Below are 15,863 nucleotides of genomic sequence, written 5' to 3' on the forward strand. Positions count from 1 at the left end.
AAAAATTTATCTGCCTGATGGGAAGATGGATTAATAATAAGAGCTACAAAAGGAGAGAGAATCAAAGTCATGTTCTGAATGAAAAGGCTTCTTAAGAATTGCAGTTCGAGTAATTAGGACACTTGTTGAATCTGTCTCAAAGGGTAGAACTAACAAATTCTTAAGAAATGCATGCATCACATAATATCTATTAAATTTACTACTAATGAATATTATCATTATAACAATAGCCCGTAAAATCCCTCACTACCTATGTCACATACCAGATGTACGCCATTCTCCAAAATGAAAAGGAAGGAGAATTTCATCCATTCAGGTGGGGTCCATTTGGATGTGATCGATTTTAATACTTCATAGCAGGTGAGAAGAAATTCCTTTTATGCATAGCTTCAATCCTGTTTTCATAGCAGATATAAGTCTGAAGCAAAATCACTTTATTGGTGAAATAAGTTTTCCTTCCAGAGCATGCTTTCAGTCATAAAAGCACTAGCAATGTCTAACAAACATGAAAAAGGATAAAAGCATAATTTTTCATACATCTGAATCCCCTCATTAGAGAAATAACACTGTAAAAATTTCATGGACCAACAATGCCTAATAGTTCTACTCAAAAACAGAATAGACATCTCAATGAGTTTTCACTATTTAAAATGGATAAGTTTACTTGCTAATTAAATTACTGAGAGCAAAAGACCTCTCAAAGCTATCTTTTACATCCATTCAATTGGAATGGTGCTTCTAACATAGAAAATCATGTCTTTGACGTGTTAATACTTGAGGGTGGCCAGGATGAAGCTAATGGGGGCATGTGAAAAGCAAAGATGCATTTGTCCCACCAAACCCAAAGGAATTTGAGAGAGCAGCTCTTATCTGCATCTTCTTTGAGCTACTGAGAGGCATGAAACCATCATGAAATACAGCATCCGCTTCAACAAGGTTGAGATTCACTGGAGCAATCCCCTGTGCAAATACCAAACAAGGCATCAAGAAAGTAATTGTCGAAAACATATGGAGTGCAAGAACTAATGTTTGCTTCAGCTCTGTTTTAAGGGGATTAAAGAAAGCAGGTGCACACACAAACACACATGGTGTATGGCAAGCACTGTAAAAATTGCTTCCACTGCTCCAGCTGCTCCGAGCAGATGACCAGTAGCTCCCTGCAAAAGAAACCATGTCAAACAAACAACGTGATTTGCTTAAAACAATAGGGCTGTAGGAAGAAAGGGAAAGCATCTGGATGCTAACTATGATAATAACACCTTTGTTGAGGAGAAAGCCAATGCACCCGATGTTACATGCTCTGAAAACACAGATTTGATTGCCTTGGCTTCTATGAGATCACCTGAATTAGAACATATACACAAAATACTCAAAACTAAAACTTGGGAAACCCAGTAAGAAACAAATTTGATGACAAAATGGAGAATCATGAAGCTTACCCAATGGAGTTGATGTAGCATGGGCATTTACATAGTCCACTTGATGTGGATGAATCCCCGACTACATTATACAAGAAAAGAGCACTTTAAGGCCATGTTCGGATGTGTTTTTATTTATTTTTTACAAAAATAAAAAGACATTTTATAAATAAGAATTTTGTCTTAATGCATAATCAAATCAATGTTTGGATCAGAAACTATTTAAACTAGGATGAACAAGTGGGATAGGTGGTGGGTCGAAGAGGATGAACAGTGGTGGTAGTGGTGGTGGTTTTGGTGTTGAAAGGCAGTAGGGTTGCACGGTGGTGGTTTGGTGTTGAACTAAATAGACTCGGTTTCTGTCCATCTTTCTGTTACCTTATTATTTGATTTTGGGTAACATTTGCTTTCATAAATGAGAGATCCCAAACTCATACACCCAAACTATTTAGTTCAGCAGCATTTTTCCTAAAGTTGGTCAGATTTCTGTAAGATTTGACATTAAAGACATCATTACAAGTCGGGTTTCAGAGGAAATGTTAGAGTAGACTCAATAATTTAATTTATTCGTATTTTGTGTCCCACAACAGTAGCTAGAATCCCACATGATCTAGTCTTCTAATCCTTCTATCCCCTTAAAGGGGTAGGACCTCTTAGATTGTCCTTAGTAGCAATGTCGTTGTCCTTTGAGTTCCTTCTTACTGTAGCACGCCTTTTCTTTCATTTTCTCTTTTATGAGCAGCTCACATTATTATTCTTTACATACATGTCTGTGATATCCTTCACTTTGTCAATTATTAAACATAGACACATTTGACATATCCCTTTCTTTATCATTCTATAACAGGTTTAGGCTGTTTAGCTAATCGTAAATATCATGATAGAAGTAACATAAACACTATCCAACCCCTATATTCTATAGATGACAAAAACCAAGATCAACCCAATCATATATATCAATAACCAAGACCTGTTGCATCAAATTGAGCCCTCGATATCAAGCGTTAACTAAAATTTACATAACTGTCAGTGCAGATACACAGTACAAGCAGCTCGTTGTTATGATACTATCTACTTCAACATTCATAAATCAAATCGACATTCTCAATTTTGGACAAACTCAAACATATTCACCAGCAGTGTCACACAAAGAAAAATTAGCTTTTGCTTAAATACATATAAAGTACCCTAGTTTATCCTTAAACTTTCTACAGTACTCAAAGCTAACCATTTTGAATTTGTTTCTTTGAAAACAAAATTAGTGAACATAACTATTGCACACCTGTTGTAGTGCACGTTGCATGGCCAATATAGCACCTTCACCATCATGGGGTGGCTGTGTGATATGATAAGCATCACCTAACATGATCCAATGACCTGATCATCTGCCAATAAATGAATATAATGCAATCAAGTAAGCAAGAACCTTCTGCAGATGAACTACCTGACATTCCATAGCCTCGAAGCTCCGCATAAATTTTTGCTCCCCGTTCCTTTGCATGCACTAGTTCCTTTAATCCACACCAGAAACATGAAACAAAAAAGGAAATATATGCATGCATGCACATGCATGAGCACACACACTACAAGGTCCAATGGAACTTTATCATGAAGCAAAAAGAAGAAAATGTTGGAATGAGAGTGTAAGGTAACCTTCTCATGAAAAACAAACCTTTAGACATTATTGGAATTTTCTGAACATGTAGAAGATATTGCCCAACAAACTCTCATATGCAAGCTCTTGGTATAATTTTTATCCCTTATGCACATCCAAAATGGACATAATAAATGCATATAAATGTTATTGAAGTCTGTACCTAAGGTATTCTCCAAAAGATCAAAACATGACGATTTTCACTCTAGAAGTAACTAACTTATGACATGAAAAACTTTGTGCGAAGTCAAGCTACATAATTCACATACTACTTTCCAAAAATAATTCATGAACAAATCACTCAAAATAGTATGGGTTGCTTTCCCTCGATAACACCACTTTCAGCATTTTTTGAGGTACACCTGGATTACATACTTCAGGCAATGCTACAAGAATTGAGATTAATTTTACAAGGTATTAACTAGAAAAGTTGCAATAAGAGATTTGAGCTTACCTCGAGTACCATAACACCACAACCTTCACCTATCCTGTAAAATGTTACGCAAAGCAGAGATATTAGATCCGATGAGCAGCAGGAAGAGAAAACAATATTTCAAGAAATTACAAGAGCATACACAAACCCATCACGACCACTATCAAAAGGTCGTGATGCCTTTTGTGGAAGCACGTTATACTTTGTAGCCAATGCCCTTGATCTGCAGGCAAAGATAGAATTAGCACAACATCCAAATCCCTTGTTTAAGATAATAAAAGGCAACACAAACAGCAGTTATAGCAACAGCCATGAGCAGTTTGTTAACAATAAAATCAAAATGAATAACATGAATAAAGTATGGTAATCATGCTGTATCAACCAATGACAGATCTCAACCACAGAAAGTGTGTTTATGCATAGAAGTCTTCAAATTCAATTATTTAAGCCTGAATATGCTATGATATGCATGACAGAAAGAAAGATCTGAAAAATTAGAATCCCTCTTTATGAGGTCAGATTATACGGAGTTCAACCTCCTTACTTATTGCATATGTAGAAGGAGAATAACTCTCTTTCCTATTTGAGAGACAGACAGACACAGAGAGAGAGAGAGAAACCAGATCTGTATCAGAAAAGAACGAGAGGAGAGAGAAGCTCTAAAGGCTGCAGGAGAAACCCCAATAGGGTCGGCTATACTTGCTTTTCATTAAGTAAACTCATGTACATAAATTAGGGTACAAAAATACCCACAATACTAAAATTACAATATGCCATTAATGAGCATGTGTTAAAATAGATAAAACGAATTGGGTCTGGATCTCAGGGTCCAAACCCATATGTGAATAGCTACGTCTTTTCACCCTCCCTCAAGTTGTACATGGTTTTGAACCATGACCAACTTGTCTTTTAACATCCAAAATATATCTTTGATAAGTCCTTTTGTAAACAAGTCAACAACTTGATCAGCAATCCGAACGTATTCTGGTTCAATTTCTTTTTCTTTGACCTTCTGTCTTACAAAATGTTGATCAATTTCAATATGCTTAGCACGACTTTGGTAGATGGGATTGAATGACATGTTGATAGCGCTTTGATTATCACACAAGATAATGCTTTTAGAAATCGATTCTCCTACTTCTGTCAACAGGTGTCTAATCCATGTTACTTCAACTGTAGCAGCTGCCATTGATCTATATTCAGCTTTTGTGCTCGACTTGGCTATGGCCTTTTGTTTCCTATTGCTCCAGAAGACAAGATTTAAGTCAATGAAAACATAGTATCCTGAGACTGACCTACACTCATCTAGGTCTCCTGCCCAATCTGCATCTGTGTAAGTAAGAAGTTCATGCATGTGATGGTCATGCATACTTTTTTTGTACAGAAGACCATCTCCAATAGTTCCTTTCAAATATCGAAGAATGCGTTTAACAACTTTTATATGTTCAATATGCGGTTCATGCATGAACTGAGATACCTGATTGACAGAATAGATAATGTCGGGCCGAGTAAAGGTAAGATACTGAAGCATTCCTACTATCCTGCGATATCATGTAGGATCCCCATACAAATCTCTTTCTTGGGAACTGAGTTTCTGATGAAGTACACTAGGTGTGCTCAGAGGCTTGCAATCTGTCATATCTGCCTTGCTAAGAACATCAACGGTATACTTATGTTGAGTAAGTGTCATGCATTCAGGAGTCCTGTCAACTTCTACTCCAAGAAAGTATCGCAGCTTACCAAGATCCTTCATCTTGAATCTATGATTCAGAAGTTCTTTAACCTATTCAATATGTTCATTAGAGTTACCTGTAATGATAATGTCGTCAACATATATCAATAATAGGGTAACTATATCTTTGCATTTGAATATGAAAAGAGAATGGTCAAGAAGAGATCGACTAAAACCATATTTTTCAACTTCAATCGAAAATCTGTCAAACCAAGATCGAGACGCCTGCTTCAGACCATGTATAGCTCTCTTTAGCTTGCACATGTATTCTTTAGAGTTTCCTTCTGTATACCTAGTGGGTTGCTCCATGTACACTTCCTCCTTCAGAGTTCCATGTAGAAACGCATTTTTCACGTCCAGTTGGCTGAGAGTCCACTAATGTTCAACAGCCAATGTCAGTATGATGCGAATAGTGCCCATTTTCATGACTGGACTGAAGGTCTCATCATAGTCTTGTCCTTGCTCCTGTATGTAGCCTTTGGCAACCAGTCTAGCTTTGTACCGCTCGATAGTGCCATCTGGCTTATATTTTATCTTATACACCCACTTTGACCTAACCACATTTTGATTGTGTGGTATGGGAACAATATCCCAAGTGCCACATTAATAAAGAGCCTTCGTTTCTTCGTTCATGGCTTTAATCCATCTCCTAGAATTTATTGCTTGATAAAATGTTGTGGGTTGATCTTCCTTGCCGAGAGAGGCTAAGAAGAGTTGAAAATCCATTGTGAAGTTCTCATAACTAACCCACCTATCAATTGGATGTCGAGATCGGGTAGATCTTCTGTGAACAGGTGATTGAATGGAAGCAGAAGGAGAATTCTGCTCCTGATTAGAGTTGAGAGGTATCTCCTTCTCACGTCTAGAGTAAACAATGCCTTTATACCTTTCGAGAGCCGACGATGGTTCAAAAATCACACTTTCCTGAGTTCTTTGCGTAGCAGTGGATACATTTTCCTCACCTCTTTGATTACATTCAGAAGAACAAATATCATCAATACTAGAAAAGAGATCTGAGTTCAACCAAGGATGATAAACTTCAATGTCTAGAGGAGTGTCAACACTATGACCAAAATTTGATTCGTTAAACACAACATTTCTGGATATTTTGATGTGCTTGCTTACAGGATCATAGCATATGTACCCTTTGTAATCATCAGCGTACCTAACAAATCTGCACTTTAAGGCCTTATCCTGAAACTTGTGTCACATTGAACTGTCAACATGAACATAACATACACACCCGAATACACGCAAATCATGATAATTTGGATGCACACTATGCAAAGAGAAATAGGGTGATTTGTTTTACAGGATGTTCATGGGCAATCGATTTATGACATAAATTGTTGTATGAAAAGCCTCTATCCAGAAGGAAACTGAAAGATTATTGTCGTGCATCATGCTCATTGCACTCTCGACAATATGGTGATGCTTTCGTGGGATTGTTGTTGAGGTGTATGAGAGCAAGACACATGCCTCTTTATCCCATTTGATTGGAGGAAACTAATTAAGTCATTTGAAGAGAATTCACCCCCTCCATCACATTGAAAATAAATGATATTCTCATAGAATTGATTTTGAACAAAGGAATGAAAATTCCGAAATAACTTGAAGGTTTCAGATTTACTTTTCATAAAGAAGATCCATGTATATCGAGAATAGCTGCCAACAAAAATGAGATAATATCTAGTGCCAAACATTGAAGAAACTGGGGCCGGACACCAAACACCAGAACATATGATTTCAAATGGTCTTGAAGCTCTTTTATTAATGGAATGAAATGAAAGAACATGACTCTTACACTGAAGACAACTAGAATATTTTTTATTATCGACACTTAAATTCATACTTGACTTGGGAATAAGACTACTTGAAACAAGCTTATCAATAAAGTGACTACTACAATGACCCAGACAACCATGCCAAAGATTTGGCTTAATACATTCAGAAAGATTAAAAACACTATCAGAAGGAACTGAAGATGATGACGTAAGCTTCAGGGTGGAGTCAACAGGCTGAACATGAGAGGAAGGATTCTCTTGGAATACATACATCTTCCCTTAGCGTTTTCCTTCAGCAAACGTTTCCCCCGTGTGAAGGTCCTTAATACAAACAGAAAAAAGAGTAAACTCAACTGAAGCATTAATGTCATCAACAAGCTTAGATACAGAAACAATATTTTTCTTGATATTAGGAGCATGAAGGACATTTGAAAGAGCAAGAGAAGAGTTGGACATAGGAATTACAGAATTTCCAATGTGTGAAATATGGTGGTGAGACCCATCTCCAGTGACTATACTATTTCTACCAACATAAGGAACAAGATTTAGGAGCTTACTAGCATTACCAGTGGCATGGGTGGTTGCACCAGAATCAACATACCAAGTGCCTTGATCATTCTATTTGATGTTCAATTCAGCCAAGGCAGATAACAAGAGTTCTTTGACTTATCCACTATTCTTCAATGTATATGTTCCCTTTCTTGTCTCCAATTGCTTTTCTCTATTTTGCGAGTTAAATCAGCAATTTGCCTTTATGTGCCCCCTTTTGTTACAGAGAAAGCAGGTAGGTATTGTTGTTTGCCTTTGCAGATTAGGAGGCATACTGGGAGTAGGTAATATTCCACGAGCTCCTTGTCCATTCCTCTCTTGACCTCCCCTTTCTCGAGATTTATAATTGACATGTCCTCGACCATAGTTAACTCCGGTGGCAAGAACATCGTGTGCTCCAATGGGGTTGTGATTACCTTCAAAGAATCCTTTCAAAGTCATTTCATATTGTATGAGCTTAGCGCGGAGATCTTCAAATGTAGGTAAGTCTGACAAACACAGCAAGGAAGTAACCATCATATGATAATCGGGTCCCAGCCCGCTCAAGGTTTGTTGCATCATATCTTTGTCACTGATCGCGCAACCCACAATAGCCAACTGATCTGTGATAGTTTTCATTTTGTTTAAATACTCCATGAGAGTCATGGAGTCCTTTCTCAGCATTTGAAACTCTTTCTTTAAAAATAAAACTCTAGCCTGGGAAACTTGAGAATACGTCTGAACAAGACGATGCCATAGTTGCATAGCAGTGCAGTCATCTGGGATTTCCACAAGCACCTCCTGTGACAGCGTGGAAGTGATGTAGGCAACCAAAGCCTAGTCTCGCTTCATCTAGGATATATATTCTGGATTTCTAACAAAAGTAATGAAAGTTTCACCCTTCCCAGTCTTGCCATCTTGTGATATGAACTCTGGGAGAACAGAAACAGAGCCATCTAGGTGTCCAGAAAGGTCTTGACTTCTTATGAATGAGATGATTTGTCTTTTTCAGGTGAGAAAATTGGAGTTGTTCAGTTTCTCAAATACAAGTTGGCTAAGAAAGTTGGAAGAGAGGCCAGATTGAGAAGCAGAAAAAGAATCCATAGGCGACTGAAGGAGAAAGCAAGACTTTGAATCAAAACTAAGAACAAGTTTCAGAGAACTCGGCTGTTTTTTTTTTTTTGCGCGCGAGGCAGAAACCGAGGTTATGCAGCAAGACGATCTGAATAAAAGTCATCCAATGAAGTGCAAAACAGAAACACGTTATTTGAATATAACATGCTTTTCTTTTCAAAAAGAAAAACAAATAGGAATAAAAGAAAGGAAACCCGAAAGGAAAAGAGATCTGATGTTTTACTCAGATTGAAATCTCTAAATCTGACCTTATCTTTCTGGAAAAAAAATAAGAAACAATATAGACGTGATATGAAAAGAAAATGAAAACACGTCAAAGAGAATAACGAGTAAGAAATAGGAAATAGAAAAATATGCAGAAACTTGCACAGAGAAGGAGAATAGGAAAGGATAGGATTCAGACAATAGCCATTCGATTTTAGAAGAATACGTTGGCTGGAATATGCAGATTCAGATTTTAGAAATAGGAAAAGAAAATAGGCAAAAAGAAAGAGAATAGGAATATGCAAAAAAGAAAGGAATACGTTGGCTGGAAAAGGAGTAAGAGAAGAAGAAATACCTTGGACTGAGACCTTGGAGAGGATCACTGCTCTGATACCATATTAGAAAAGAACGAGAGGAGAGAGAAGCTCTGAAGGCTGCAGGAGAAACCCCAATAGGGTCGGCTATGCTTGCTTTTCATTAAGTAAACTCATGTACAGAAATTAGGGTACAAAAATACCCATTACAGACAATACTAAAATTACAACATGCCATTAATGAGCATGTGTTAAAATATATAAAATGAATTGGGTCTGGATCTCAGGGTCCAGACCCAGATGTGAATGGCAACATCTTTTCAATCTGCGGATCAGACCTGGTAAAAATCCAAGTTGCCCCAAGCTGAATCCAAGTTGTATGGTTGCCCCAAATAGATCCAAGCTGCACCAACAAGGGTGTATATTTTATTCAAACTGAAGCCAGGACCTGATCCTTATCAGGTCTGAATATGTCCAAGTTAGACCCAGATGGTCAAAGTCTGCAACAAAGCAAAGTGGGCGCAGGTAAGAACAAAACTGGAATCAAACAGATCTAGAGCTTGCCCAATATTTTCAGGTTACATAGTAATTCTCCTGGGCTGAATTTAGATGTTTAAGGGCATGATGCTTGCCCGGATTTTCATGAGAATAACTCATGGGAGAATCCTCATGAAAATAGGAGTCACGAGCTCCACTCCCTGACTCCGACTCTCACATTTTTGTGAGAGAATCAATTTTATCTGCCTCATTCTCAAACATACTCATTTTCTCATGTTTTAATGACATGAGAAAATGGGAGTTGCGAGATTCATTCGCTCACAAATGTGAGAGGATTTCTCACAATGGGCCAAGCAAACATGACCTAGATTGGATCAGGACTGGGTTCGAAATTTAGCTTGAAATATGCTAAAAACAGATTAGCTTATGCTGGCATAGGCATTTTCAAGTTGGAGTCGTGCCTAAACTAGGTGGGATCCATGTGTTTAGATGAGCTCTAGGCCACCAACTCTAAGAACCTTAGTCCCAATAAAACTTGAGCTACTACTAGGTTGTACGTGTTTTAGTTATGTACCTAAAGACAGTCAGACCAACTTGAATCCACCTAGATTCAATTGGACACAGCTTCAAACTCACCTATATCCTCTAGGGTTCTTCTACGTAGATCCAAATTTACTTATATATGACCCCATTCAGAACAAACCATAGTAAGCCCATATCTGACAACACAAGGATCCATCTATATGGGTCTGACTTGAATGTTGTGCAGGTTTATGAAGTTCAATGTGGATGCCACATGCGATTACTTGGAGCTGATTCATATCATATGGATAAGCAGGTTGCAGCTAAGAGGGTCTGATTCAAACATAACTCTCTTTCTGCTTGAGTAAAGCTGCATGAGAATTTTTTTTAGTTAAACTCCCATAACCTTTTTCACTAATGAGCTAAGAACCTCAATAGTGTATTTTCATAATTAACACAAAGAATGAGGAGATTTTAGGAAGAAGATTACCACGACTTCCGATTTGGTAGTTGCCAGCTGTTGGGTTTATTTTCCAAACTAAACAGCTAGTTCATGACCTAGCTTTTCAACATATTTCTATTTTAATTATGGGAACATGGAATCATGGTACACGGTGCTTTAAGGGCCTTTATGCAAATGTCAGTATTACCTTAACAATACAACCAGACCTAAATAAATTACACATTAGAGAAATCTCATTGCCAATAATTTTACAGAAATGACACTACTACCCTATGCATGTGTGTATTGTGCTTAGAAAATGATAATCTATATTGTGAAATATCAAATAACCATTATCTTCTGGATGCAAGTAAAATTCAGAGGCAACTTATGGCACCTTGAGAAAGAAAGAACCTTTTAGTTACTGCACAGAAGTTAACATAATACCTACAGAATCCAGCTATTGAAAGAGCATCTATACTGGACTCGGTTCCTCCAGCAACCATGACATCGGCATCTCCAAAATGAATCATCCTAGCTGCATCCCCAATTGAATGTGCACCAGTAGCGCAAGCTGTCACTACAGCATGGTTTGGTCCCTAAATTTAAGTTTGTGTACATATTTTACATTAAAATATTGTCTACTAGGCAACTCTAGTTCAGAAGCATATGAAGACCATCAGAAACTATATAAATTTATAATGTCTTGCAGATTAATTAATCAAATTCGAGTACCTTGAGTCCATATCTCATGCTCACATGCCCTGCAGCCATATTGATCAATATCCGTGGGATGAAAAATGGACTAAGTCGACGAAGACGCTAACAAGGCAAAATAACATAGATATTACAACAATATTATACACAAATGAACCACTTTACATGAATCCAAAAAAAAATCTACTAGAAAAAGGTATAGTAGCTTTACTGTCCAGACTCCAGATATAAAAGCGGGATTCACAAATCAAACCGTTTTGTACAATCCTAACATATGCCAACCTTTTCACAAACCATCATGGCTGCGTCCAGAATATCACTGATGCTTCCAATACCCCCACCTATGGAAACACCCTGGATTATCAAATTTTGAGACAATGACAGGAAGCTAATCAAGAAATTTAGCTTTTCAACAACCAACATGTGTTGATTACCGTTCTTTCTTTCTCTTTCTGCTCCTTCGGTATCCAATTTGCATCCTTAAGTGCCTCATCAGCAGAACATAGTGCATAGGCTATAAACCTTGCAATAGATCTCTGGTCCTGGGAAGGAAGAAGCAATAAGGAGAATATGCTCCTACACGTAAGCAGACAACATAAACTCTTTCTCATGTATTTTACAAACATTAATCCAGGTTGAACAAAAACCAAGTTACTATTTTGTTAAGGACTATTACCAACTATTACCCTTCAATTAAATGTTTTTAATTAATCATACAAAGTAATAACGAGTCATGTTGCAATGTTATCTTGTGGCTGCCATAACAAAAATCACAAACAATTACTTTCTTTCCAGATCAAGCGAAGCACCATGAATGACCAATCAAAACATATGCATGAAGCATTTTATTCATGGATGCCACTGATTGTACTGCAACCATTCATCATACAAACTTAAAAAATCATTTTACTGCCATGAGCTAATTCAAATTCTTTATGGTACTTCATTGGACAATCCATAATAGCAGCTTTGATACTAAGATTCCACTAACCTCAAAATCAGTTTTAACCAAGGTTGTGTGTATCGTACGATACGTATGATTACTATGAAGAAAATTGATACAATACGCACTCATATCGCGATATGAGTGCATATCATATTTGTATTGTATTGTATCATATGATACAAGGTCGGCACACTTAAAAAATGATCGAATTGTATTTCTTTTAGGTTTTAAAGACCTCTTGAAGGCCGACTCCCTCATTTGTATAGACATCATTAGAGGGGTATCCATGCACCCTAAGAGTCGTGAGAGTGATTTGGAGACCGATCTGTGGACAACGGAAAGGACTTTTGCGGTTTTCTCTAGTAAGAGTGCATTTTCACCATTTTTTACTCAAATGGATTAAAGCAAAAAAACTCTATTATAAGTAAAATCACAAAACTATACTAAAAAAATCCGCCTGGGAGGGCGTTGCCCCCTGCCAACTTACCGCGAAGTTGGATCCGGGGAAATTAGGGATTTATATCAAGTTAGAAATCAAGCTCCACATTCCTCTAACAAAGATGGCATCAGATGATCCTGCATGACAATAGGGCACTCAAATAATGAGTGAAAACTGATTGAAAATCGAGTGCAACTATTGTTATAATATTTTTATTTATGTAATATGAAAGCATGAGTCTTGTGGCATGTTCTTAATTGCAAGATATTTAATATTTTTAATTGTTCTTGTTAGATAGTTGATGTTTGATGATGTCTTATGCAGCTCATAGAGACATAAATGCTTCATATGTGATTTTATGGTTATATTTTATGCAATTCATCATTGTTTCATCTGTTATGATCTTTTAGATGTTTTGCTAATTATTTCTGATTTTACATTATTTTTTTAGAATTTTTGGAAAAAAATCATTAAAAAATTATGATTTTTTACAATATGTATCTTATTTTGGGCCCAACCGATACGAGTAACGATGCGATACTTACAACCTTAATTCTAGCATCTAAATATTACATGAACATTATCAATTTGACATTAATGAGTAACATTTACTAGTTGATCCCCTCAATATCCATAGGAAAATGTTTGTGGATCTATATCATAAGAAAAGTTGTTGGAACATCTGCAGTATCCGATCATATCTTATGAAGAAGATATCACATCCTTAGAAGGAAAAGATAAGTATAAAAATGACCCATCTACCTGAAGTAAGCAAACTCAAGAGCATCAAGAGTTTGAATAGATGAGTTGGAAAGCATGAGGTAGAACAAAACCATCTAACAAAAGCACCAGGAAGCATTTCCTAAATGGCATTTGATATCAAGTTATTTGTTCTTTGCTTGTTGCATAACACAACAATAGCTCTTTGACATCTTAGTTTTTCAATAAAAGTTGTCATCTGACACAACACAATTTTTGAGAGATTATCTACCTCTTCAAAGATCATATGCATTCCACAACATAGCCCCTATCAATCAAAAGTAATTATCCGGATTTTTCACATGAGATTCAGTTGCTAAACCTTCTTGGAAGATACAACCATTCATTCACGATATTCTCAATCTCAAACAGATTCCACCGTTTTCCCTTTGCACTTTGCTATTATACTCCATTGACCAAGCCTAACTGGTTCACATACAACATTTTCAATAAAATAAAATCATCTATTTATTCATATTATATGTTTGAATAAACCCCTATATTTAATCCACAGATCCTGCCACCCCCTTATTAACCCAAAAAATAAAAATAAATAATAAATAATAAATAATTTGAATGCAAAAATGCATGCACACACCCACCCAGGTGGTATCCCAGGTGGTAAGCAGGGTCCTGTACCAAGCTGAAGGCCCAGGTTCGAATTCTTCTGCCACATGGGGCTTAAGAGGTATCTGCCTAACCCCAGCTAGCCTATAAAAAAAAACGTATGCACAAACACATGCAAAAGATAGCGTTCAGTGGTGCATCTCAACAATTCATTTCCATCCTTTTTCCCCAATATCTGTTATCTATCTTTTGATATTTTTCCTTTTCCCCACATTTTCAAACTATTTCACTCAATTTTTCAACACTTCTCCAACATCAATGTCCCCAATTCACCACTCATCTAGCATCCTTATCTTTTAGGTTTCATCACAATTAGCAATCCAATCCACTCATCCCTACTATTTTCTTGGTTCACAAGCTGAGCAATCTTCTAACTAACCTAGTCATATCCACAGTGGCAATCTTCCAATTATTGGGTCTTAAACAAGCACAGGCATTAAAACTCGGCTCGCTCTCCAATCTAAGAATCAACTTCAACCTAGAAGAAAAAGAGAAGGTGATATGAAATCCTTTTACGAAGATGAAGTAACCATTTTAACTCACAAAAATGGAACACAATTGATTCTATGAATGCTCAAGCTACAAATCGTCCCATCACAGGATTGCCGCTCGCCTGAAAACTATGGTGAAAATCTACCAATCTAGACATCAATTATTGCTACTACAAAACGAAAATGGTAACGCAGTCGGTCGATTCAATGCCACCGATTAACATAGCAAACAAACACCTTGATAATCCACCAAAATGCCACAACTACAATTTATCATGGGCAAGTCGATTGAACGCAGTAAAATATTGCGAAGAAGAAGGAGTTTAGAACGAGAGAAGAAGATAAGAGGGTACCCTGGAATGAATCCACAATTGTTCGTCGAATTCTCCGTCGGCAGTTCCGCAAGGAACGACGGCTGCAACCTTGGACGTCAACTGCTGGAAGACGTGAGACAGAGCCTCCTGGTCGAAGCCGTCCATTTTGAGATCCTCCGGAGACAATGCTCGGATGCCACACTCCCCATCGATGAGCCGCCTCCATGAGGTTTCTACCCCGCAACCCAGCGGACTAACCATGCCCACCCCTTTTCCCCAACACCACAACCCAACAATTCAATTCTTCATCTACACACACACAGAGAGAGAGGGGGGGCTTACCGGTGACGACAACTCGGCGTTGAGGGGTGGGCGGAGGGGGTTCGAAGTACGGAGACGCCGACGATGAGGAGAACGATCTGAGGTGGAGAATAAGACGGCGGGAAAGTCGCGCGCGCCTGATCATCATCGTCTTCGGAAGCCGCTGTTCAAACCCTAAAACTCGCACGGACTGTCTGCCGGCTCCGCTAGTACACAGAGCCGTGGCCTTGGATTAGTCGCGTTTTTATCAAAGGTGTTTCTATTTTCTTTTATTTTTTTGTGCCCTACGTATTCCTCACACAATTGCTCCAGAGGGAGGGGTGGAACTCTGCGGGACATGTTATAAGCATCTCGCGCGTTCGCCGTTTGCCTCGGGCGCATGAGACACCAACAGAGTTTTACGCTGTCAGGATTGATATCCTGGTTATATGCCCCCCCCCCCCCCCAACATGCTGGTGCAAGTTAACGAGCGCCACTTATGTAAGCATTCGGGGCTCGTTTTCGTGTGTGTCGGCATCACTTAGCTTCGGAGTCTGGTTTGTTTGCAAAGACTTAAGTACCCTTTCTCGCCATTAACATCATGAAA

At 37.8% G+C, this 15,863-nt stretch overlaps 1 protein-coding gene across 1 annotated transcript; it reads right to left on the minus strand.

The window, feature by feature from the left end:
- Nucleotides 1-463: 463 nt before the first annotated feature.
- Nucleotides 464-15,549, minus strand: LOC149838408 (Beta-ketoacyl synthase). Its single transcript, XM_090006557.1, has 14 exons — nucleotides 15,299-15,549; nucleotides 14,996-15,225; nucleotides 11,815-11,922; nucleotides 11,663-11,734; nucleotides 11,399-11,485; nucleotides 11,111-11,262; nucleotides 3,648-3,728; nucleotides 3,527-3,560; nucleotides 2,863-2,929; nucleotides 2,701-2,777; nucleotides 1,440-1,500; nucleotides 1,260-1,342; nucleotides 1,086-1,157; nucleotides 464-960 (listed from the first exon to the last, which is right to left on the minus strand). The coding sequence occupies exons 1-14, from the start codon at nucleotides 15,423-15,425 to the stop codon at nucleotides 796-798; spliced, it is 1,416 nt and encodes a 471-aa protein (XP_089862683.1). The 5' UTR covers nucleotides 15,426-15,549; the 3' UTR covers nucleotides 464-795.
- Nucleotides 15,550-15,863: the final 314 nt, after the last annotated feature.

The sequence above is a fragment of the Nuphar pumila genome, chromosome 5, assembly GCF_984573655.1.
Source record: "Nuphar pumila chromosome 5, dmNupPumi1.hap1.1, whole genome shotgun sequence".
Taxonomy (NCBI): domain Eukaryota; kingdom Viridiplantae; phylum Streptophyta; class Magnoliopsida; order Nymphaeales; family Nymphaeaceae; genus Nuphar; species Nuphar pumila.